Consider the following 27093-nt stretch of genomic DNA (forward strand, 5'->3'; position numbering starts at 1 on the left):
TGAATAAGATATTATGTCTTCTCATCTATAATAAAACTTTTTTTCTTTTTTTCTTTAGGGCATTACATTCTAGTCCACGTACCAACTTATAATAATATCGTATAGTAAAAGGTGAGCGAGTTAATAAAAAAATATTTGCTCGAGTTACAGTAAGGTTAAACTGTAACACGGCAGGGACCTATAGAGTCAAAATTCATAGTCAAGAAAAAATAAATTTTACAATTATAACCATCAATTACAAATAAAAATAAAAATAATAATAAATATGTCACATCAGCAGTATTAATACGGTGCTATTGTATAATTTTTTTTAAGTATTCATTTTTCACAATGGATACTGAAAATATCTGTTAGTATCAATGTGCCAGTACGGTTATTATAAATGTATAACAGCGTGGTTGAATAATAGTGCCTATAATTATATTATATTTATTTGTATGTATTATAGTGCCACCAATATAAAAATATGTGTGCCATTTGCTGCTGTAGGTCGCGATTTGAAAAAAAGGAACCTTGTCGTGTTACCTTAGAACACTTTAACTGCGAGGGTAGGCCACAATGTTGGTACTTAAAAAAACACGATGACTGGTCGAGGAAGAAAAAATAGTGTCAGCGAGTAGAAGGTAAACGGTAGTGGTGATTTGACAATTGCTCATTTGACTCGTTGCTCAAATCATTAAATCTTCCCGGGCTCCAGGTTTAGGTAATACCACAGATATATACTAATACTAGATAGCCGTCTTCTCGTTATCAGTGAAACACGCCGCCATATGCAAAGAATATTACTCGATAAACAAACGTTATCAGATAGGTACATACACTAATATTTATCACTTTATTCAACGACAACCAGACACATTTTGTTCAAATTAAATAATTGTCGTTGGTAAATTAAATTATATTTTATTTTACCTAACTTTAAAATGCCTACTTGTTGCGTTGTTCCAAATTGTAAATCTCGAGGAAGTACTGGTAGCGATATCCACTTTTTTACGTATGTACATCGTAAAATCAAACATTTTTTATGTTTTGAAACAAGAGTAGTTCCCTAAATACAATTTTAAATATTATAACTTTAGGTTTCCAATCAATGATGGAATTCGTTTGGAAAAATGGCTGTTGGCTATAAATCGTCATGGATTTATACCTAAGAAGTCTAGCCGAATATGTAACATCCATTTTTTAAAAACAGATTTTGTTGATAGTCCAGGAGGCAGTTATAAGTTAAAACTTAAACCCAGTACAGTTCCATAAATTTTTCCTGATAGACCTGTAGCATCAAGTAAATAATTATCAACATTTAATAACATATTATGTTATGCATATGTAGTTATTTTAAAAACGCTTGCCAAGTTAGGGATCGGCATGTAAACTTTCTTGATTTTTAATTTTTAGAAATTTATTAGGTAACTGATATCACACTCGGTATAACAATTTGAATCCAGAAAAATGTCAGTGTGAACAGCCCCACAAAATTATTTCATTTAAATTACCATACTTACTTGATTAAAAATCAAGAAAGTAAAAAATTGTATATTATCAACAGCTTCAATATCCAGTAAATCTCCAGTACATCAGTCAGATGTATTAAATACGACGCCAATAACTATTCAATCACCTACAGCAAAACGACCTTTCCTATCATCAAGTGATGATGATAGTAAAGACAAGTCCTGGGTTTGGTCATGGACAGAAACTAAGATTCCAAAAGCAACAAGTTCCCCTGTACTTATTACTCCTTCAAAAAAAATGCGTCCAGAAATTAGTTTCCCTATGTCACCAAGAGTTAAAACTAGTACTCCAACTAAGTACAAAAAACAAATAAGACTGTTGAAACAAAAATTAAGGAGACGAGAAGCTACAATAAGAAACATGAAAGGACTCTTAGATGATTTAAAAAACAAAGGTATAGTATACAGTTTGTAAACGCTAATTGAGAACACTCATAATCCTGATGTAAAGCCCTGCATTTTAATTTCTGCTTTTTTAAATATAATTAGACTTGCTCATGCGCACTACCACTTTTTTTTCTTAAATAGAAACCAACTATTTTAACCACTAATTATTATTTTCCTAATTTTTTAATGCATTTTGGTAGTATAACCAACTTTCTAAGTAATAGAATTTCTCACATATGTGTACTTATTTATTTAATTACGTACACTATGACAAAACCAGGAATGTTGAATGATGATTCAGAGGATATGCTACTTGGTATGTTTGAAGGCATTTCCAGCGATATTTTTAAAAACCAAATTAAAAATGCAGCACGAGCAGCCAAAGGTCGTCGCTACTCCACTGAAATAAAGCAGTTTGCTCTAACGTTACACTATTACTCACCTAAAGCTTATGCTTACTGCCGGTAAATTGCTTGTTTGCTTATTTATTTAATTTATTGTGCATAATTTAATCATATTACTGTTGCTATTTTCTTGAACAAATTTTTTTGCTTATTTCATTTTAAATAGATCCATTCTTAGTTTGCCTAATATATCGGCTATACGGAATTGGACATCTTCTGTTAATGCAGAACCAGGCTTTCTTACTGAAGTTTTTGATGCTTTGAAAACATTATCCCCAGCAGATAAACATTGTAATTTGATCCTAGATGCAATGGCAATTAAAAAGCAAATAGTATGGAATAAAAAAAATGGTAAATATGTTGGATTTAGTGATTATGGTAATGAATTGGATTTAGAAGGAACAAATACGCCTGCCACTGAAGTTTTAGTATTCATGTTAGTTAGTTTAAATGGTAAGTGGAAAGTTCCTGTTGGATATGTTTTTCAAAATAAAATCAGTGCTTCTACTCAAGCTGAACTCATTAACTCAGCACTGACCATCTCACATAATGCTGGACTAAAAGTTTGGGGTGTGACGTGTGATGGGGCTTTTACAAATTTTTCAAGTATGAAAATATTGAGCTGCTTATTCGACAATATAGATAATTATGATGAATTGAAGTGTTGGTTTGACCATCCTATTACAACGGAAAAAGTATTTTTCATACCGGATCCATGTCATATGGTTAAACTTGCTCGGAATACTCTAGGTAATAACAAAATATTGATTTCTAATGAAGGAGCTATTAAATGGAGTTACATTGATCAGTTGTTTGAAGTTCAAAATAAATTATCACTTAAATTAGCTAATAAATTGAGCCAGGTCCATGTTAAGTGGCAGAATAATAAAATGAAAGTGAAGCTTGCAGCACAAACGTTAAGTGCATCGACAGCTGATGCATTGACTTTTTTGAAAAATATGCACATGGAAAATTTTCATAATGTAGATGCAACAGTTACTTTCTGTAGAAACATTAACCGGATATTTGATTTTTTGAACACCAGGAATCCATTTGGAAAAGGATTTAAATCTCCAATATTTCCCTCAAATGTTGATTTTTTGGAATCGGTTGTAGTTCCCATTATACAATATCTATTTAGTTTAAAAATTCAAAACCAATCCAAGAATTTGCAATTTGTACACACAACAAATAAGAAATCTTTTGTTATTGGTTTTGCAATCGCTACAAAATCCATTTTGTCAATCGCGAAGCTTTTATTTCATGAAACACCTCATTTTAAATATATTTTGTCATATAAGTTTTCCCAAGATCATATTGAAATACTCTTCTCAAGATTTAGACAGAAATTTGGTTCAAACAATAACCCAAATACATTACAGTTCAAAACGGCACTGAAACAAATATTAATGAAAAATGCTATTACTTGCAAAACAAATGGAAATTGTAATACTTTTGATAATGACGTGTTTGGAGATTTGTTTGAGTTTAAATGGAATAGAAAAAATAAAAACTTAAATGATTTTGATGAAATAGAAGATAAAATTGATGAAGACTTTGTAAATAGAATGACATTACTAAATAGCTCAAACAAAGCATTGATTGAGGCAAAAGAAAATATTTTATATTATATTACAGGGTACATTGTTAAAAAAGTTTGTAAAATTATAGATTGCAATTCATGCATAACATCACTTATAGAAAATAGAAATGAACATAATTATAGTTTACCACTCAGACACAAACAGTTTGTTCTCCTAAAAAATCAAGGTGGTTTGGTTATAACATCTAATTGTGTATATAGAATAATTAAAGAATCAGAAATTAGTTTCTTATATCATACAAATTATCTTTCAAGTATCAATATTAAAAATTTAGACAAAAAAATTATTAGTCATGTTGTTAATAAATTTGTTTTGGACCGTTCTATATTTAAAGATTTAAGTTGTGAAAATGTTGGTATTTTAGAAAGACCACATAAATTAGTTTTAATAACTTTGCTTGTTAAAAAATTTTTAAGTGTTCGTTTACATTCCTAAGGTAAACAGTTTTCATCAGACTTGTTAAACCCTGTGAGTAAACGTCAAAAATTAACGAAAACTATTCTTTTTTATAATCAATAGTCATGCATACTACTACCTACAACCTACTCTACGTTTATTTGCTAACTGTACAATTTTGTTTTTTAATAATAATAATGTTGTACGTATCTACCTACTTATATTTGCATTACTAATTGTAATTTTTGTTAATAATATAGGTAATTATAATAATGTAGTACCTGCAATTTATATCTTAGTATTTTTTACGATGTTTCCTTGTTTCATAATTCATAAAATATTACGATTTAGTTAAATACCAAATTTATGTATATTAATATACGTACATACTACATAGGTTGTCTTAATTAATGGCTCTATTTAATAATATAAAACATATTATTGAGTTATAAAACAGAGAACTGAGAAATAACAAAATATAGGTAAGTACTAAGTTCTCATTTTTAAATAATAATAACAATAATATACCTACATACAATATAATAAAATAATAAATCTATAATATTAATATGTATTATATAATTGATAATAGTCTAATATTGATAACGTTTGTTTATCGAGTTGTCTTCTTTGCATATGGCGTCGCGTTTCAGCTTATTTTGTTGTGGTGTATTCGAAGACGGCTATCTAGTATTAGTATATATCTGTGGGTAATACTGTAATAGGTGCACTCTGTAGCAACTTAGAATCTACTAAGCTCTGTAAAAAGTATTACGCAATAATTAAGTAGCGGATTTTTATGTTTTTACATATCGTTACTGGGTTTATGCAATCTTGTGAGAACAAAAAATACGGACAATTTGTTCAAGTCTGAGTTCGCAGAACAAAGTTTTTTTGGCATATTTGAGAATATTTCATGGGTTAGGGAATATTTAACCCATTTGGCATATTTTGGAATATCTTGTAAATTGTGAGAAAAATATTTATTTATTATTAATTTTATTATTACGATACCAGAAAAATTATTTTTATCATTTTGATAAAAGGAAATACGCAGTGTATAGGCTTATAGCACTTTATTATAAGTTTCCATGCCGTTCACTAAACATATTGACTAACCTGCAGTTGTTTTCATAATGTATAAAGTATACGATTCTTAAATATTAAAAATTCAAATGTCTAAACTTTGTCTTTCACTTTTCAACTTTTGATATTACATATTTTTACGTGTAGGTTGATTGTTGGTTTTTGAAATGATAGTATCCATTATATAATACTCAAGTATATGCCTCACTATTAATAGAATATTGTAAAAAAAACTTAATAACCGACCACGACTGGGTGAAATATATTTTAATAGAATAGAGGTGACCGAGGCGGCGGCTGATAGATTCTGACTGGAGAGATGAATGCATAATATGGATCTGCAATAATATATATTTTACCTACCTGCCAATTTTAGATTCTGAGGGGAGCGATTGTATACAACGATGTGTGTGTAAGTGTGTTTATTTTGTCCATATTGTGTTCGCGATATTGCTTAGGCAGTAGAAAAAATTCTGGTAGAAAATTATAACTCATTAATTACTACTAGGGCTCGGAAGTTGAAATATTTTGCATTTTTTTTTTTAGTTGATGTAGGCATTAATCTATCAAGCTAAAAATCCGATTAAGATAGTCTAGTAAAATAATCTGAAAATTTTATTTTGCATTTTTTTTGCCTTTTGTGGGTTTATTTCTCATAGATATCATTTTATCACGTTCCTACATTTAAAATTTTTTTTTTTCAATAAATACGTCCTTTTTCTGAAACGTAGCGAAGTTTTCTCATACATATATTTAATGCTTAATTTATTTTTCATTATATGTGAAAATTTCATAAAAATAAAATCTTACTTTAACTTTTAAATATAGCTTATTCTTGCCAGTGTTACGAAAATAACTAGGTACACTAAAATGACTGGCCGTGGTCGAGCTGTTTAACTCGGAATGTTTGAAATAAGGTATATTTAAAGTTTATAGTATATTTATATTTATAGTCATATATTATTGTAAACAATAAAATGATTATCTTGTATAATATAATTTAGTATTCGACTATCTCGTGTAGCGCGTTGTTGTCCTGTCTAAAGAATTCCGAAAAATAAAACTTCGACTAGTGCTTGTTTACGTGAGTTTGTGTCAGAATTCGGAAGTGATATTTTTTCAACTGCTGGATATATACATTTTGTATGTACAGTCAAATTCGCTTCCATCTTCTAGGGACCTAGGGAATCTGAAAAATCAAAAAATCAAAGTTTACTAACACTACCATCCAAAAAATTTACATTTAATTATGATTTGTGTCAAGACCTTTTATCAGCTAATATTCCACTGAGAAAATTATCAATTGACTGTTTTCGTGACTTTTTGGAAAAATATACAAGCAAGAGTATTCCCGTCGAATCGGCATTGAGAAAATCGTATGTTGCCCAATGATAAGAAAAAACAATGAACAATATAAAAAAGTGAAAATCAAAAACTGTGGATTTCTATCGACGAAACCACTTATGTGGAAGGCCGGTACTTCGCTAATGTAATTATTGGTACGTTAGAAATGCCCAGGAAAAATATTTTTACTTCACACAGAAGCACTGGAAAAAGCTAATCATACCGGAGTTGCTAAATTATTGGATAAAGCACTTCATCTTTTGTGACCTCAAGGGATTAAATACGACAATATTGTTCTGTTTTTGAGCGATGCAGCTTTTAGTCAATTAAGAAAGCACAAGACCTGGACGATTGTGATTTGAAAAGTGACTTGATATCCATTTACTGTGATTTTGGAACATAGAGTGATTCTATAACTCAGTTAGAAACATTCTTCACCATTCGATAAAAATTGTATAAGATGTAGAAAATTAAATTAAACAAGCAGAAAATAGAGTGGGACAAGATATAAAAAAAATTAAAATCCGTTTAAAATACGGGTTTTAAAACATTGACAAAAATTTCAAAAATTTTGAATGGTGAAAAAGTGTCGAACCAAAACTTTCCAGACGACCTCAACAATTCCGATTTTGCTAATTTTCAATTTGCATCAATTACAACAGTAGACGTGGAAAGGAGTTTCTTCATTCAAAAACGAATATTGTCTGTAGAAACTTGAACTTTTCACCAAATGTTTATATTAATCTATTGTACTTTCTTACTTGTGTTTTAATTTTCTAAATATTTTTGCCCTTCTTGAGTTATATACAGATGTTTCAAATTTTAAATTTTTCTTTCTATACATTTTCGATCAAAAAGTTGGATAACAAGCTTGAATATGGAAAAGGTTTCTCATAACTTGATATTATAGCTATTAAAAAATACATAGCACATATTTTTCTTATAAGCATTTGAAGTACAAATTTTGATAAAATTCATAAAAATCACGAAAATGTTCAAATTATTTTATAGTTAAAAATGTATAAAATGTTAATTATTATAGCTAAGGATTGAATACGTATTGCAAATTTCATCATGAGTAGTTCATACTTCATATTGTGACCAAAAACTAAAAATATATCTGCCAAGTTTTTTTTATGGATATTTTAAGTTGAAATTTGGACGAAATTTAGAAAGAATAACGATTCTATTCGGTATTTTGTTGTAATTTAAAAATATTATTTGTGGGTATCGAAAACTTTTAACTTATAAAATATTATATACATGAATTTTAAAATGTAATGTTATGTTATGTAAAAATTAATTCAACCTTCTGTATCACTGATAGTAAAATAAATTAAGTAAGTACTTTAAAAGTTATATAAATATATCATAAAATATATTTATTAATGTAAGTTGATAAGACCGTTTTCGATCAGAATTATTTTCCCGTATTCAAACTGGTATGCAATGATAATTATCATTGATTTCAAATTTAACACATACACTAAAGTGATTAATCAATTCTGACGTACACTCGAAAGTTGACACATTTTGTACAGTAAAACGGTTACCAATACTTAACACCTTCTTTGTTGATGTTTGAGGGGCATCTTTAGGCTTTAGAACCAATAAACATTCTTCAATTTTCCATTTTGAGGGTTGTTCTAGGAAGAACATTTTTCCTAGTTGGTTCTTTGGTGTGTGGAAAGTAAAAAATTCTCAGGAATATTTATAATAATTAGAGAAAATAGAAGTTTCAACCATAGCTAGTTTTCATCAAAATTGTTTTTGTTGTTTTGTATTTATTAAAAAATTAATAACAGTAGGTTCAGAATTCAATTTTTCACCAATTATTTATAATAATATTTTTTAAATATGATAAAATTGTCAAATTATTTTCTCTCTTTTTGGACTATTTGTAGACATTTGAAGTTTATTAATTGTATACTTTTTTTTAGCCATTTATTGATTTATGCATTATGATATTTTTGGTTTTTAAAGTACAGAATATCGTAAAAAAATTCATCAAAATCAACAATATTGAAAATGTATTTATGATTAAAATTTATAACTTATAATATTTAACAATCTTATAAATGTTCCTCATAAGTCCTTAATTACCTAATTTTTCATTTTAATCTCTATACTTACACTTCGTATACGATAAACATGTAGGTACAACCAATCTTTTACGCCAAACGTTAGTGTAGAGATAGGTAACGCACGTTGATGTAACAATAACGCCAGCTCAATTGTTGGCCAACAGGACCAGTTCTACATACGCGAATTTTACGTTCAATTTCGCGAACAAGCAATAATAACACACACACAACAATGTGCGTAACAGCTGTGTGCAATAACCTGATTTTGGTTGTTCGATAAAATTATATTATTTCGATAAGATTTCGCCCTGGAGGCACACGCCTCAGACGCCGGGATAGCGCAATCCTGGTATAATATTATGGCGATCGAAACGTACTTGGCCCCACCTATCCAACAGCCCTCGACGGTAGCCGGCGAAGACCGAGTCAGGCGCAATGCTGGTATACGAGTAGGTATATAAGCCCGACTGCCAGCCGTTAGAACTTTACATTCAGTCAAAACGTTCAGTGACTTCAACGCGCTCAACGACCCAAAAAAATCTTATTTATTCGCCATGGCATTCCAAGTGAGTACACCACATGTTGTTATTTTTTAAATTATGTTTTTTGTTTCGTCATCCTGCAGTCTAGAACGTAAAACAAATTCTCTGGTATCTAGTGATTCTAAGACTCGCACTAAAATCAAATTTCTTTTTCAGTATATAACAATAAGTAGGTCAATAGGAATATTTTACAAGATGTTAGATAAATTATATTTACTTAATATCTATAAGTGTCGTAGCAGATAGATCTCAGGTTTAGAAATGCTCACATAAAGTTGTGTAACAGTTTTCTCACCTTGTTTTTTATAGCTTAGGTCATTAAATTATATTATTTAAATTAATTGTATTCAAATAAAATTGTTTCAAATTTCAACGGTCTTAAACCATATTTTAATTAATATCAATCATATTGATGTATTGGTTGGATGGAAATTCTATCGATAACAATAATATATTCTATCATCCTATCGTCCACCTTTAAACACGGTTTTATTGATAACAAATTTATAAAGATGGTTTCTAAAAATCCGTCTTGTAATTCTGAGATTTCAACGTAAACGGGCGGATTACAGGCGTACAAATTTAATATATAAATCGTTTATCATCTTAAACCTTGCAGAATGACAGCTACATAAATAGCCTATTTCGATTATAGTCACGTCGGCCAAACCGGACATTCGGCTGCACTTATAACAATTACCATCCCGTCGGCGGCACGTGCAGGCTCCAAGAAAATATATAATATTATATAATATTTGTCTAATTATTGATTAGTTGGGGAGTAATAGGATCTATATAAATTCAAATAATACTTAGTGTTTCGCATCTGCAATTGGTTTAATCGTACCGCAAAGACACCAACTATACAGAGTGGACCACTAGACCAATACAAGAAAATCTCGATTGACCACAGAGTATAGTGCAGTATAATTCTGATGTTTCGATATAATGTACTGCAATGTACCTTGCTGATACCACCCTCCAGACTGTTCCACATAATATAAATTATATAATATTAATCGCTGGTATACATAATAATATACATGTCCTAAAATAATAAGCGTGTACTAAGCACAAGGCTTATAAAACTACAAAGTTAAAAAAAATTTTTTAAGGAAACGTAAAATGAATATTAATATGTATTTTATCATTTTATTAATAACCTAATAACCGAATTGGCTCAAAAGCCAAAAAAAATAAAATTGTCTACAAACAGAATAATTTGTTTCATCGCTAGTACTAGCTATATAATAGTATTATTTATATAAAAACATAATTATTATATTGTTCAATTTCGCATTTCAGACCGTCGCCGTCTTCGCCTGCGTGCTCGCCGCCGCACTCGCCGCCCCAGCCTACCCGACACCAGCTGCTTACCCAGCACCGGCCGCCGCCTACCCAGCACCCGCTGCATACCCAGCACCAGCTTACTCCGCACCCAAGTCTTACGCCCCAGAACCCGCCTACGCCCCAGCCCCGTACAACTTCGAATACAGCGTGCACGACGATGCCACATACGACATCAAAAGCCAGTCCGAATACAGCGACGGCAACGGTTACGTCAAGGGATCCTACAGCCTGGTCGAGCCCGATGGCACCAAGAGAATCGTCGAATACACCGCTGACGACTACAACGGTTTCGTCGCCGAAGTGAAGAAAGAAGGCACACCGTCTTACAGCTCCGCCCCGGCCTACAAGCCAGCGTACAAGGCCCCAGCCTACCCAGCGGCCCCAGCCTACCCATCGGCCCCGGCTTACCCAGCAGCTGCCCCAGCCTACAAGCCAGCTTACTCCGCCCCGGCTTACTCCGCACCAGCCTACTCTGCACCAGCTTACTCCGCACCAGCTTACTCCGCACCAGCTCCAGCTTACGGATACTCCACCCCCGCCCCAGCTTACGGATACTCCACCGCCGCCCCGGCTTACGGACACGCCGCTCCAGCATACAAACAATCTTATGCCGCCCCAGCATACAAACAATACTAATTTATAATAAATTCTAGAAACAAATAATTTATTATATTATTATGTAAATAAAATATCGAATTGTCAACTACCAAAATTTCTTAAAAAACTTTTTTTTATTTGAAACATTTTACCTAATCGTCCTGATTATACCGCACTGTCTTATATACTTTTCAATCAAGGGTCCGATCAAATATACCTATATTTGGACCCAGGTGAAACCAAAATTAAATGTACAGAACTGCAGTTGTTTACCTACTGATCGCTGACATGGCGTTTTTATGGTTAGTATATATTGCAAGATGAGAAACGTTTATTTTTTTTTTATCTATAGGTTCCATGTATTAATTAACAGATTAACGTGGGTGTTCATACAGCGATAAGCAGATTGAATAGGTCTGCAGGTATCAATGAATGAAAAGAGTTAAATCCAAGATGAAATGCATCGCCCCTTAAACGAAAAACCGTACACCTCTTGTAGATGTGATAGGAATACGCAAAAGAAAATGCGTCATTTTTCTTGAAATAAAACAACTCTACAGCAGCCATTGATTGCATTAATTGAGTGTATAGGTATCATACATTATACGTACTTAGAGGTTATTTGTTCGCCTTTGACTCACCACGAGTTTCGAGTCTACACTCTATAGCCTTGAACTGTGGTTTGATAAATTATTACTTATTATTTAATATAATATGAGTACAGGTAGCCATTTAAGTATATCAGATATAGGAGTGCCATATTTAATATTAAAAATATATATTGTTTCACAAAGTAATGAGTAAATACCTACCAATGTTCACGTGTTCTATTTTTCAGTCAAATAGGCAATTATTCACGATGATTATAGACAACATTAAAAAATCAACGGTCATCTCACATCATTTGAAAATTATTTGCTTAATAAATATTATTGAAGTGACATTGACATACATATTGTAAATATTTCACCAAGGTGAACAGTATATTAATATTAATTACCAATTATCACAGCATACGCACCACTTAGTCGTCGATGAACACCTAGTTAAACAATAAATCGTATTTAAAAGACTGACTAAGTGTACCAAGTCCATAAGCTATGGATAACCGTAAGATTCATATACGGTTCGTATACACTATACAGTCATAGGTATAGTCATAACAAAAAAACGGGTAAGCAGATGTCGCTCTGCTGTACATTAGAAGTCTAGTTTAGTAGACTGTAATAAATTGATGTGTTAAATTCTGAGCAAAGACGGTCTGTCAGCATATAATATTTTAAGTAGGTATATTAATAGGGCAGAATTTCCAGCTCTAAAAAATCACCAAATATGCACTAAAATGTGCAAAATATGTATTTAAAATATGCATTAAAAAATAAGATTATTTGTATGAATATATTTTATTTAGCTGATTTTGATGTCTGCGACGGACGTCTCTGTGAACTGTATTTATAATATCTTATGCAGTGAACAATATCTGTTCATAAATAAAATTAATAACCAGAAAATAAATCTAATCGGCAATCCTCGAGACGTGTCTCTAGGAAAAACATGCGTGTGGGAACAGTCAACAACCATATTAATATGATCAAAATTTAAAATAATTTAAAATTCAACATTATTTTAATTTTATATTAAATATTTAAATTAAATAAAATATTGATAACAAGATAAATTATTGAAAATATGCATCTTAACGTATAGAATCGAAGAAATATGCACTAAAACCAAATAAAACTCAGAATATGCATTTATATGTAAAATAAAATTTAAAAACTAGCCTTCTTTGAGCATGAAGCGTATTTGTTTCTTACTCTGCTATTTTTGTGATCGTGCAAAACAAATATGCAAATGCTACAAATCCTCAACCGTACATATTAATAATATTATTGTGATAACAGTAATTTATTTTACTATACTATATAATACTCAATAGTATTAATATTGAATATATAATATGCACTTTTAATATTTTTCAACTGCTATTGTAACAATATATCAGGAGCTTTGTATCAAATTTTCAAACTTTTTGACCCAACAAATAAAATTTTATTGACATTTATAGAAGAAAAAACCTAAAAGAAATGAAAATTGAAACTGTATATAAATGGCTCTAAACAAGTTAAAATATTTTTTAATTTTATCTTGTATAGAAAATAATAAAATAAACAGTTCTTGAAAATTTTGAACAACCACAGTTAATAGTTTTTGAAAAACAATAGAATAAGAAAATCGTTTTAAGAGATTTTGTAAACTATACAATGTCTAACTTCAAACGCTCGTAAAAAATTAATTTAAATTTCAGTGAACTTTTTTTTTGTTAACTGTAGGAAAACTTAAGGGAAATTTTATATTAAATTGTCGAAACTTAGGTATAAATAGAAACATTTTCATGAATTTCTAACTTAAAATAATTTGTAAATTTTCGTGATTTTTAAAATTTCTTGTCAAAATTTGAACTTCAGAAGCTCATAAAAAATTATTATTTATAACGATAAAATTTTTTTTGATTTACATTTACGATAACTTATGAGAAACCTTGTATTATATTTTAAAGTTTTTGGACTGAGTAAAAACTTTTTTATTGACATTAATTTAAAAAAAAAAACTAATAATCGAACATTTTATATGGCTATAAATGACTTAATATGAATCAAAATATTTTTGAAATGTTCTGGTTTATAGAAAATGGCAAATGCAAATATAATCATTCAGTAAAAATGTCATTTATCTACAGTCATTTTTTTAAGAGTTACATCATAAACCAAAATTGATTTTTTTCTAGTGAAACGAGTTTTGGTGAAAATAACAAGTATGTGGAAATGTCCTGGAATCTAGAATGTTCAAGAAGGATTCTATTAATATTTAATGTATACCAAAATAACTTAGCAATGTAAAATAAAATGTTTCATTGAACACTTAGAATCATAAATAATTTTTCCAATGTTGATACTACTTAATACTACTAGTATACTTTGTACATGAACTTTTTAACAATGACTTATCGAGTTTATGATTTCTTTGTTGAAATACAGTTTTTCACTGTTCATTTGATAGGTTTTTTAGGTATTTGATATTTCATTCATGTTATTTTAAAAGTAGCAAAAATGATCACATTGCTTATCTTAAATTTGAGTAATTTCGTATTGTCACTTTTGAAATAGAGATAAATGTAGCAGAACAATTTTCTATCACTAATATTTAAACCTATAATTTTGATGAGTTATATTTAATTGAATTTTATTGTGCACACAAGAAGATTACAATATATTATATAATATAATGTTAACTCTTATTATAAATCCCAGTTCATAAAAAATTAACGTAGATACTGTGAATATAATTGAGTCTTACAACAAAACTTCATAAAATTTAAATTGTTGAACTAAATTAAAAATCAAACATGGAAAGTTTGTTGTTATAACAACATTCCTATTTGAATTCTAATAATAAGTAGTTTTAATTTTAAGCTAATTCTGAAGAGAGAAGTTGTAAATAATGGTGACTGGCAGGATACAAACATGCCCCCTGGCCCCAACTAATTTATAGATCACTATTCTATCAGCAAACACATATGGTCACCACCTTATTTTTAGAACACTAATCAGTTATCAGTGATAATATATTTTTATAATCATTTTCAAAGGTTATACGTAACGGAGCATAAGTCAAGTCAAGTATAAACATCTATTGGATCTCACTGTAGACTAAAATATTACACATATTATGTCTGTAGTCTTACAGAAAAATATATAAAAGAATAGGTACCTAACTTAAACGTTACACTGGCTACATAACTGTTTGAAGTCTTATTGGAAAGTTATTCTAACAAACAAATAATAATAATTGTTGCCCAAACTTTTTGAAATGACACTTCTACAATAATAGTATAGCACTTCCAATGGACGAGAACAGAGCTATATTCGCATAGGTGTGTCCATAGAACAAATATAGGTCAATAATTAAAACGCTGCTGCTCATATTTTAGATAAAAATCAAATCAAAAGAAAATAATGAATAAATCTTGGGTCACAATCCAGAAATTCGGTCGTTTGAGAATCGTCTGTTTTAACAATATACTAAGGTTGAACCTTAGAACTTAAAAAACTGGCTGCATCCTAATCCCATGCCAAAAAAAAAGTCCAACTCGGAGGGGTCTGTCCGATGGCACACTGTGAACCACATGTTTATTTATGATAGCATGCACTTATGTACACAACTTAAACTTTTATTTGTACTTTCTTAATTTAAAATTTAAAATACAACAATGCTTTTCCAAATCTTTAATTTATTATCATTATTATATTGTAAAGTCATTTTTCATTTTAATTTAGGCCTGAATAATTTTAAACTATTCCCTCTTTAATATTAACTGTTTTACAAATTACTGTTACTATTATTATATTATGATTCAAAAAAAGATGTTTCCGGTATTAACATTATTATTATATATTTGCCATATTTGCCATATTGACATATTTTATTATTATGAACTATCGTCTTAATTATTTTCTTATAATGAACTATGGTCTTTATTATTTTATTATTGTTTATTAATATTGTATTGTAAAATATTTGTACCTAACTATTATAATTGTAATATTGTATGTGCGAAATGTCAACAAAAAAACTCCGCCAAATTTTAAAATATAATAATTTATTTGAAATAGGTACCATGTAAAAATATAGAATACATTCACTTGATTACCCTAAACGGCCTAAACTACAAAAGTGTTATCTAATATTTATTATTCACAGTTTCACCTGCTACAATATTTATATATTTCGTGGTAATGTAACAAAAGACCGTTCCTTCAGTGGAAATGTAAGTTATTTAGTTATTTTAGTCGGACAGACCCCTCCAAGAGACGGCATGCAATTTGGACATTCCAATTTATATTTATGTTTTTGGTATGCAATTTGGATGCACTGAAAAAACTTAATTCAACTTTTTCAACTTGGTTCAATTTAATAATAGTAGGTGATTGCTATAACGTTTTTAACGTTTACAATTAAGTTACCTAACTTAATTAACTCAATTAATTTTTTTCTATGAATTTGGCAACATCGCAAACAACATTTACAAATAATATTTGGAAGGCAGTTTGCTTGAAGTCTATATCGACTATATCGTATTACCCGTATTTCGTCAATAAACGAAACAATTGGTCAAAATGCGAATAGTTAGTTTCTTACTCCTTAAATTTTAGCAAAACATCGGTGACGTGAAATGTCGAATATCGAAATATCTACTCGAAGGTATAACTTACTGTAGTCTGTAAGTCAGCGGCGATGATCAATATTAAAAATTCGATTTGTTTATAAAATAATACTCCACTGGGCACTGACCCACACGGCAATAAAAATCATACATGTGTATACAATAACCATAGACGTATAAATAAATATAAATATTCATATGGCTGTTTGTAACACAAACTTCTATGACTACTTGTAGTGTGATAATATTATGTGTAAGTTCTTAAACAAGAAAAAATTCGGTAACGGCCGCCATAAGTAATTTACCGTCTATAATATGGAGTTAACTGGTGTCGTAAGCAGTTTACCATAACATAATTGTAGGGGGAGGATATTTTAAGACATTTTTACTAAGCCACATAGTAATATAGGTATATAGGTAATAGGTATATAGGTTAATAAAGGTAGTTATGGTCATATATTTAGTCTTTTAATATTTTAAGAAATAAAAATAAAAATTGTATTAAAGGTGTCCACTTTAGTGGGCAACGGAAAAAAAGAAATACTAATAATCTATCTACTCAATTATTATTTTATACCAAATAATTTTTTTTTCTACATTTTAGGTTAATCTATCATTTTTATATTATTTTTCGGGGAATAATAATTAGACATACAATAATAAATAAATCAATAAATAATAAACATATTACTGTAACTTGTTTTATGATAAACTATTTAAAATCAAAATTATAAGTATTTTTCAAACATAATTTTTATGAGCATACATTTTTACCACAAGTATTTGGTGCATAAACGCACATTTGTTTTTTAAGAACATACTTTTCGTGATTTTCGTGATTTTCAAGAACCTTATTTTTAAATAGGTTCCTAAATTTGTAGTGGACATTTTGAGTTTCGACCGACTCTATATTTGTTTATACTATTTGTTCGTGTTTTTTGTTTTCTTTTTAATAATATTTTATGGAACATGCTTTTCATACATTTATATTTACTACAGTATACTTTAATAATTTGCATAAACTTTACTTTCGTATTTTTTGGTCGTCATTTACTTCAGTGTAGTAACTACACTATTGAGCTATATACGTCATGTATATATAGCTATATACGTGACTATTATCATTATTTTTTTTTTAATCATTACAAATTACACAAATAAGATACTAAATTTATTTACACGATTATCTATCTCTTTTATTGGTGGAAATTGGAGGGGGGCTTAGCGGACTTAGTCCTCCAAAAGTTATTGCAAAAGTATAGACATTTTGTAGTTTCATTTTCATATAATATACTTTTAAAAAAGAACAAATTATTTATTTATGTGTTTAGAGAAATCATTGGAATGAATATGTTAAATTTGACATATGTTGAATTATTTAGATCGGTTATTAATTATTAGTGTATCCACACAGCATTAATACTGAAAATATTAGTTTTTTCACAACATTTTATAATTTCCCTTCCTACTTTATTCATACTTAGGAGTGACAACTTTTAGTGTGGTTAAAATGTATTTGTTTTTTTATACTTGATTAGGTAAGTATATAATTAATAATTTTAAATTGAAAATAGAATCAATATAAAAAATATATTTATATGGTCATTTGGGAATATAATGCATTTTAAAAGAGTAATAACAGACCAACAAAAAAAATATATCAAAATAATTGAAAATATTTTGATCATATATTTGTTTTATATATTCCATATATAGAAAATTACCATTTCCCAATTTCCTTAAGATATAATTTAGGTGAATTTTCTGTTAAATTAATTTCAAGCTCTTCTGCAGTGGCTTCCACACAGCTTACCTCAAAACAAAACTGGTTTCGACGGGGAAACTGATATCTGTATGTAGGTATAATAGCCGCGTAGGTATTTAATATACCCACTTGCGATTATGGCTATCAAGTCGAGTAAAAGTAAGTACCTACCTATGTAATATTTCGCAATGCATTATACATCCGTCATTATGTATTCCGAATGTCATTAGTTTTATTAGAGTTGGCAAATAATAATAATTGTATTAAGTGCTTAATGAATAATAACATCGACAACGTTAGCTATCCAAACCGAATTATGTCCATTTTACATTTTTACCATCATTACCGATTAAAAAAACAAAATTAGAGTCACTCGAACTGTTTTGGTCTTTTTCTAATAGAGCCCAACACATTTTGAGTAGGTAATATTATTGCAGTCGACACACAATATTTTAATTTCCAGGCACTTTTAAGAATGTACAAATGTGCCTACCCCTGCAGTGGTAGAGAATATGACTGAATGATATCATTCGCCATAAATGAATTACAAATTAATTGAAATTACTTTTAAAACGTTTTTATAACATCTTGCGGTGGACAAAATTAGTAGATATAACAATTGTTACTAACCATTAACCAACGTTATATAATTTTTACAATGTCAAACTCCAATCACATCCAAATAATGTTCTAGTTTCCTCTATATGTATATACATTCTAACCGACAAACCCGTTTCCAGTCTAAATGGCTGTTGCGTAAATACGTCAACGGCTCAACTAACACAAACCCATAATAAATAATAATCAAAATAATCAAGTTACTTAACAAGCAACTTAATTTTAAAAGACGAATACATTTTGAAAAAAATTGCTATTGACAAAATCATAGCAAAGTAAATCTATTATATAATATAAAGTTATAAGAATATACGATTTTCAAACAAAGATTTTGTTAATTCCAAAAAATCATGACAAATGCACAATAAAAACATAGGTACTCAAATTTAGAAGTATAACAGATAAAGTTCTGGATAAAAATTAGCAAATGATTCAAATGTTAAAAAAAAAACAATAAAAAGAATAAAAATGTAGGTATGTACCTATACAATTAATTTTCTGGTCAAATGATGGTATACATTTAATATTTCAGACATTTTTAGTTAAGAAATTATTGTTTTTAGAACTTAGAAGAAAATTTTAAAATGCTGGTAGAAAACTCTTAACACTAAACACTGTTAGGTATTTACGGTACACGCACACCAATTTTCCAATGGATCGATTTTGATTATTTTGTTGTAAATCAGAAAGACAGAAAGTATGATAATTATTAATGTAAACCCAGTGACTTGACATTTTGATATACCTACCTAATACAACATGTAACACAAAATAACTCCTATTCCTATAATACGACTACTTATACATTTTATTCTAGAACTGATTTTTTTTTTAGGTTTATTCAGATTGTAAGTACACCGGGTCTTTTTATGATTTGTGTTACATGGTTCATTTTATTGAACTTTAACTGCATCTAAACCATTTCAACACTAATTTTAATTATATTTTTAATAAATATTAACGTTTAAATTATGGCGACGTTTATAGTGAATTACGACGATTGGATTTAATTGAATATATCACCATACACATGTTTACCATGGTCAGGTAATAAGTGTAGATTTATTTTAAGTACGGTTCGTTCGATTTGTGAATTCCAATGCAAGGTTACGATACCGGGAATACGCCCCGCTATGCCATTATACTATATTGTTGTGAATGGTCACCGTACCACCAAACACCCAGTCAACAGCCGCCGGCGGTAAACACGCTCGGATAAGCGTATATATAAAGCCAATCGTCGACGATAAACTTTACACTCAGTCAACGTTTAGTGAATCAAACACACTCAACAACCAAAAAAAAATTATTTATTAACCATGGCAATCCAAGTAAGTGTTCCAAAGCTTTTTATATTATTCTTAACTATATAATAAGTTAGGTACCTATAACTAACATAAGTAGGTATGTTATTATTTTTTTTAAATTATTTACCTAAGTACGTTTCTTTAAACACTTCATCATAAAAATTGACACAATAAAGTCTAACGCATTAAACGACATGCCTGTAAAAGTGATTTTTGATTTAACACGTCATTAATGGCCGTACTTGGTCATTTTTGACAAAACACAACGCCACTGTAGATAAATAACGTTTGTCTTTCGTGTTTGATTCAGTTCAATCTTATTTTTTACAATAGTTATTTGAAATTAAACTGTAGGTACCGGAATATCATATTATACAAGTTTTATTACAGCCAATAGGTAATACTGCAATAGTGATTCGTCTATTCTCGAAGAACCGTATATAAGTTATAACGAAATATTAAAAAAATAATGCCCAAGTTCGAATACGTCTTTTCCGAAGATAATAATCGTAGTCACACTACCATAATAGAATTTGGTCCTTCAGCTCGATTTATAATTACAGGGCAGCGGCCGACCGCGAGAAAGTGATTCAATTAATTAACGTTATAGACATTACCTACTATACATACTTAATAATTAGAACGTCGTCTAACCTTGTACCTACCCTAAAATGTATAACTATAATCTATATCATATCAATTTTACATAACTGCAATATTAAGGTACCTTAATAATATTAATGAAATCACGCAATACCTACTATATTCCCATAACAGACAGGATAATGATTAAAATCTATTAAACCGCAGTAGATACACTACATAATATAGCCTATTGTCGGTTCAAATAAATTGTTAAGGTCACCGTCCGTTAAGTTAAAAAGACAAAAAATATGAATCTATGCATTATAATAGGATAAGATAACAATAATAACATATTACATAATATTATATGTATCTTGTGGCAAACACCCAATAGTATCATATTAACTTGTGCCGTTCTCCTGTTGCAGACCGTCGCCGTCTTCGCCTGCGTGCTCGCCGCCGCACTCGCCGCCCCAGCCTACCCGACACCAGCTGCTTACCCAGCACCGGCCGCCGCCTACCCAGCACCCGCTGCATACCCAGCACCAGCTTACTCCGCACCCAAGTCTTACGCCCCAGAACCCGCCTACGCCCCAGCCCCGTACAACTTCGAATACAGCGTGCACGACGATGCCACATACGACATCAAAAGCCAGTCCGAATACAGCGACGGCAACGGTTACGTCAAGGGATCCTACAGCCTGGTCGAGCCCGATGGCACCAAGAGAATCGTCGAATACACCGCTGACGACTACAACGGTTTCGTCGCCGAAGTGAAGAAAGAAGGCACACCGTCTTACAGCTCCGCCCCGGCCTACAAGCCAGCGTACAAGGCCCCAGCCTACCCAGCGGCCCCAGCCTACCCATCGGCCCCGGCTTACCCAGCAGCTGCCCCAGCCTACAAGCCAGCTTACTCCGCCCCAGCTTACTCTGCACCGGCTTACTCTGCACCAGCTTACTCCGCACCAGCTTACTCCGCACCAGCTCCAGCTTACGGATACTCCACCCCCGCCCCAGCTTACGGATACTCCACCGCCGCCCCGGCTTACGGACACGCCGCTCCAGCATACAAACAATCTTATGCCGCCCCAGCATACAAACAATACTAATTTATAATAAATTCTAGAAACAAATAATTTATTATATTATTATGTAAATAAAATATCGAATTGCCAATACAAAGTTTTATTTATTTTTATATTTTTAATTGGTATTACCCTCACAGTTACAATGACTGAAATCTGAGTTATTGGTGTTTGAGGTAAAGCACTACATTACATTAATTGTAAGCACTTGTTTTTAGATGTTCGCGGACTGTAAGCAAAACCGATTTTATACAAAATCGATTTGGTTTTTGATGTAACTCTAGAACAAATGACTATAAATGTTTGAAATGTTCACTAAATGTTTATATTAGCATTTTCTATACACGATAACATTTTCAAAATATTTAGACTTGTTTTGAGCGGTTTACAGACATTTTCAGTTCCCAATTTTTTTAGTTCTTTTTTCTATAATGTCAATAACATTTTATTCGTTGGATCTAAGAGTTTGAAAATTTATTACAAAGCTCCTGATATATTGTTATAATAGCAATTGTAAAATATTTAAAGTGCATGTTTCTTTTTATACACTTTTAAAGTTCAAATTATAACAAAATGTACTAAATTGAAAATTTGCAAATTATTTTGGAGTTAAATATTTATAAAATGTTCAACTTTTATAGCTAAGGATTGAAAATTTAAAATGAAATTGTACACAAGTAGTTATTGCGGTAACCGTAAAATCCAAAAAATAAACATTGTTTTTTTATAGTTATTTTATGTTCAAATTTGGACGAAATTGCATATTAAATAACCAAGAATAATGATTTATGTCACTTTGTTTATTTAAAAATATTATTTGTGGGTAATAATTAGTTAACGTTAAGAGTAAATTATTACATTTTATATTATATACAATGACTTTTCAAGTGTAATTTGTTTTGGCAAAAATAAAATTAACCTACCGTACCTTGTACTAGTAAAATAAATTACAATATCATGAAATATACTAAATTACCAAGTAATATCATAGGTAGACAGAACGTTAGGTTCAGAATCGTCAGAATCGTTTTTTGTATACAATAATTTTATATTATAATTGAATTCAAATTGAATACCATACATTTCAGTGACCCACTTGTAACCTGTTGTACAGCAGAACGACATCCCGCTTTTTTAAGATGTTTTTACTTTTGAACTAGTAATTTATTACAACTTTTTAGTTGTAAAAACTTAAAAAGTTAAAACAATAAAAATAGTAAAAATACATTTGTTTAAAAAATTATTTTATTATTTTTAATAACATTAAATTATGTAAAAGAAATATATTAAAAATATTCGTTTTTGAAATTATATGAGTGGTTCATGATAAAATAATCACTTGGCATTTTACCTACTTAATTATAATAAAATATAACTAATGTATTAATTGTTCTATAGTTAATTTTTTCATAATATACCATTGATAATATCTACAAATACTTCATATTGACAATACATATTCAATAGGTACTTTTTTTTTTGTATCAATAAGCAGAAATAATTTTATCATTGAAAATTATAATATAATATTATGTACAATTAGGTACAATTAGGTACCTATACCTAAATATATTATAAATGTGGTATATAGATTTTTTTCAGTATATACAATTTTTATTATTTGCATATTTGTAATAATTCACTGACAATGGTTTTAGTGTGTGATGGGGTACTATTTGAATCTAAAAATAAATAATCAGTTCCTACTAGCTAATAGTTGCCTTAAAAATCTAAGTAAGGTCAAAAAAATAGTCAAAACATTAACAATTATGCTAAGTTCTCAGCTTCAAATTGGTCCATACATATATCCAGTAAACATTTTAGAACAGTTTGGTAAGTTACATTTTTTAAAACTTTTATTCAATATAATAAATGTATACAACATATAATAACATATGTAATATAATTATAAGGTGAAAATAGCTGTTATATTATACTTTTTTAAATTAAAAAAATTAATAATTAACTGCTGCTAAAGAAATTGCAATCTATATATCTTTGAGAACTGATCTACAAAATGAATTAGATAATAATAGTGATATTTCAATATTTGTTAAAAAAAAAATTTTAATAATTCTAGTGAGTGGAAGAAGATTGTATTTTGATGATATATAAAGCATTTAGCTTCTAGCCCAATTCCATGTGTCTCATTTCAGTCATTTGTAATGGTAAGATTGGAGGTATATTATTCTGTTTTTCACTTTTAATTTGTTGTCAGGCCCAGGTAGTTGCATACTTTTTAAATTTCGTTGTCTACAGACTACTCAAGTGATAATTATTTTTAAAAGGCATGCAAACATTTTGGCACAAGCACCTACTTAAAAATCTTAAACGATGTCCTGTTTAATTACAATATTAATAGAAAAATAGATGGATAAAAGGAAATAATTAGTATATATACCGTCCAGTAATGATAAAGTTATAATGATCAGTCTCTAACACACACGAGCACAGCCATTCTCAATAGGTATATAATATTGCCTATATTCAACCCCTTATAAACGATCCGCTTTCAACAGCCTTACCAGAATCGATAAGATGTTAGATGTTAGATGTTATTTTCGACGTTCTTTAATATCATCCAAGTTCAAGTTACTTTTCAATGTTAAACACAAAATGATTTCAAATGATTTCCCTGTTAAAGATGTTGAGGCCCTATTACAGTTGGATGAAATTTTAAAAAATATCAAGACTGAAGAGTATACGACAAATTGGTAATAAAACAAAATACATTTTATATACTAATAATATAAACTATTTTATTTTATTTTCGACAAATCTAATTTCTTCTATGATGGCTCTAGTGCTCACAACTGTATTAAGCGTGTTATCAAAAATATTAACAAATGAACTTGCTTCTAAATGCTCATGGATGGTTAGGAAGTATAACTTACGCCTGGACAATTTGATTATAATACAAACTATGAAAAGTAATAAGTCGTTATACTTAAATATTTTATCATTTTTTTTTTAAATTCTAATATATATATATATACATTTTATTTAGTCTTAAGGATGTTCTATAGAAAATAAATAGGTCACTATAGCAGACACTTTATTTTAATTTTAAATAGCCATTAATTCTCGCTTTGAATTTAAAACAAATCAACTAATTTAAGAATACATCAATCTGAAAATTTTTTAAACAAATAATACAGTTTTTTTATTTTATGCACTTTATTAGGGATAGCATCTCCAAATGTATTTTTTATACATCAACATTGATCATTTTTTAAATAATGATTTTCCTACACATGGCTTTGTAAGAATAACGAAAACACCTTTGAAAGTTTGAAATGCATTAAATAATGGTTCAGGTGTGGGGCCCAGTACTTAAAGAGAGCTGTTATCGTAAATATGTGCATGTTAAAATATATTACAAAAATTATCAACAGTTAATAAACTGTTTGTTTTTGTGGTATCGACAATTTCTGATACATGCAGTAGTCATGTTAAAGTAATTTTAGGTTATGTTCATAATATAAAACCATAGGTTAGGTAGGCTAATACATCGAAAAATAATACTAATAAACTGTTGAAAATGTTGAGATCAGAGGAATTAGATTTACCCATTGATGTTTTTTTTTACTTTTATTAAAAAAAAGTTTAGAGAAAACTTAAATTAATTTTTATGCGTGTTTGAAGTTGAATTTTTTTCGGCATTATATCACAAATAAATATATTGATATGTATTTGATATTCAGTTTAAGTACGTGTTTGTATATTTGTTAATTAATATACATACAGTGTTTTGTCGATAGTCGAAAATCGAACTATTAGTTTATATATTTCTATGATAGATTCTCTACATCGAGATATCAAAAAATAATTAGTGCGCAATGTTAGTATATAAGATTTATTAGATATTTTTTGTGTGGTATCTGCTGTACTTAATATAATTAAAATGTATTTGTTTTTTTAAAATGTTTATCCTAAATAACATATTTGCAGTAATGTGATTGAACAAAATATCAAAGTATTTACCATACTCATGCTGAATGTTTGGACAGCCAATCCTAACATTCTTTTAATTGTTACTAATATGTGTAGAACGAATTTTAGTTCCTGTATATAAACCCAAAATTATCTTGATGATGTATAAAATCCTCATAGTATTTCTATTGTATGTTTGTATCGCTTTGTCATTTCCATCATATATTGTTTGCCAATCGCCCAAAGTATTTCTGTACAATATGTGCTGTGTTAAGTAATACAGGGTGGTCCAACCACGAAAACCGATTCTGAGTGAAGACTGTCTGTAACCTATATTATAGTATAGTATATAAGGCACTAAGTATATTTTGTGATATTTGTACTATTAAAATAATTTATATTACTATAAGTAATGTAGTAAGTAAGTTGACTTTATTTTTTGTTGAAAAATTTGAATTTTATTGTGTGTATGCACTATAATAAAATATGTACTTTGAAATTCAAATACCCCAAATAATAATTTTAAACTAGGTACAACAAAACAATTAATTTTATTACTCTCCAATTAAATATTTAATGCTTTAAACATTTTAACTTAAATAAAATATACTTACATAATATGATAAATCTTGTTTAAATGTTTGGCCCTTATAGCTATTATAAAATTGAAGTTATTAGAGATTTTTTACTACAGTTCATTAATTTGTATGGATTTTTGATCCTAAATAGAAAATAATTAAATAAACATTCGGTGAAAATTTAGGGTATCTAAGTTTTATTTAAAAATTTGCATTTTTCATTAATTTTTTTTCTCCTGACAAATATTACTGTTCATTTTTAATTTTGACCACTTAAATGTACCATCTAGATTTAATTTCCCACCAGAAAAGATATTGAAGTTGAAGATCAAATTGTTGTTTTTACTAGAATAAATTTTAACAGACGGAAAAAAACCATTCATTGCTCTGCTCAGAATCTAAAAATACAGATCACTGTAAAATTAACACATTCATAGCTCATTTCATAATCTAATATGGTTAAAAATAAGGATCAATTTTAAAATTGTCCAATTAAAATTATTAATGATAATAATAATGCAACTAATATATTTTTAATTAGAGTTATGAAATTTTATTGTCTTAATATAATATGCATATTTTGTATGTCTAATTTATATCATAGTACATTTAATCATTATGTCTGAATTAAATAACAAAATGCTAAATCTACATTTTCGCTTTTATTTCAGTCAACAAATAGAACCATAGATT

General features: G+C 29.3%; 2 protein-coding genes across 2 annotated transcripts; both read left to right on the plus strand.

Moving 5' to 3' along the window:
* Positions 1–923: 923 nt before the first annotated feature.
* Positions 924–1926, plus strand: LOC111038353 (THAP domain-containing protein 8-like). Its single transcript, XM_022321402.1, has 3 exons — positions 924–994; positions 1080–1240; positions 1547–1926. Exons 1-3 carry the CDS (start codon positions 924–926, stop codon positions 1924–1926), a joined length of 612 nt encoding a protein of 203 aa, XP_022177094.1.
* Positions 1927–9254: 7328 nt separating this feature from the next.
* LOC111038352 (cuticle protein-like) lies at positions 9255–21986 on the plus strand. Its single transcript, XM_022321401.1, has 3 exons — positions 9255–9382; positions 10664–11334; positions 21271–21986. The coding sequence occupies exons 1-3, from the start codon at positions 9371–9373 to the stop codon at positions 21911–21913; spliced, it is 1326 nt and encodes a 441-aa protein (XP_022177093.1). The 5' UTR covers positions 9255–9370; the 3' UTR covers positions 21914–21986.
* The last annotated feature ends 5107 nt before the right edge of the window (positions 21987–27093 follow it).

This window comes from Myzus persicae, unplaced genomic scaffold (assembly GCF_001856785.1).
Source record: "Myzus persicae strain clone G006 unplaced genomic scaffold, MPER_G0061.0, whole genome shotgun sequence".
In the NCBI taxonomy this organism is placed as follows: Eukaryota; Metazoa; Arthropoda; class Insecta; order Hemiptera; family Aphididae; genus Myzus; species Myzus persicae.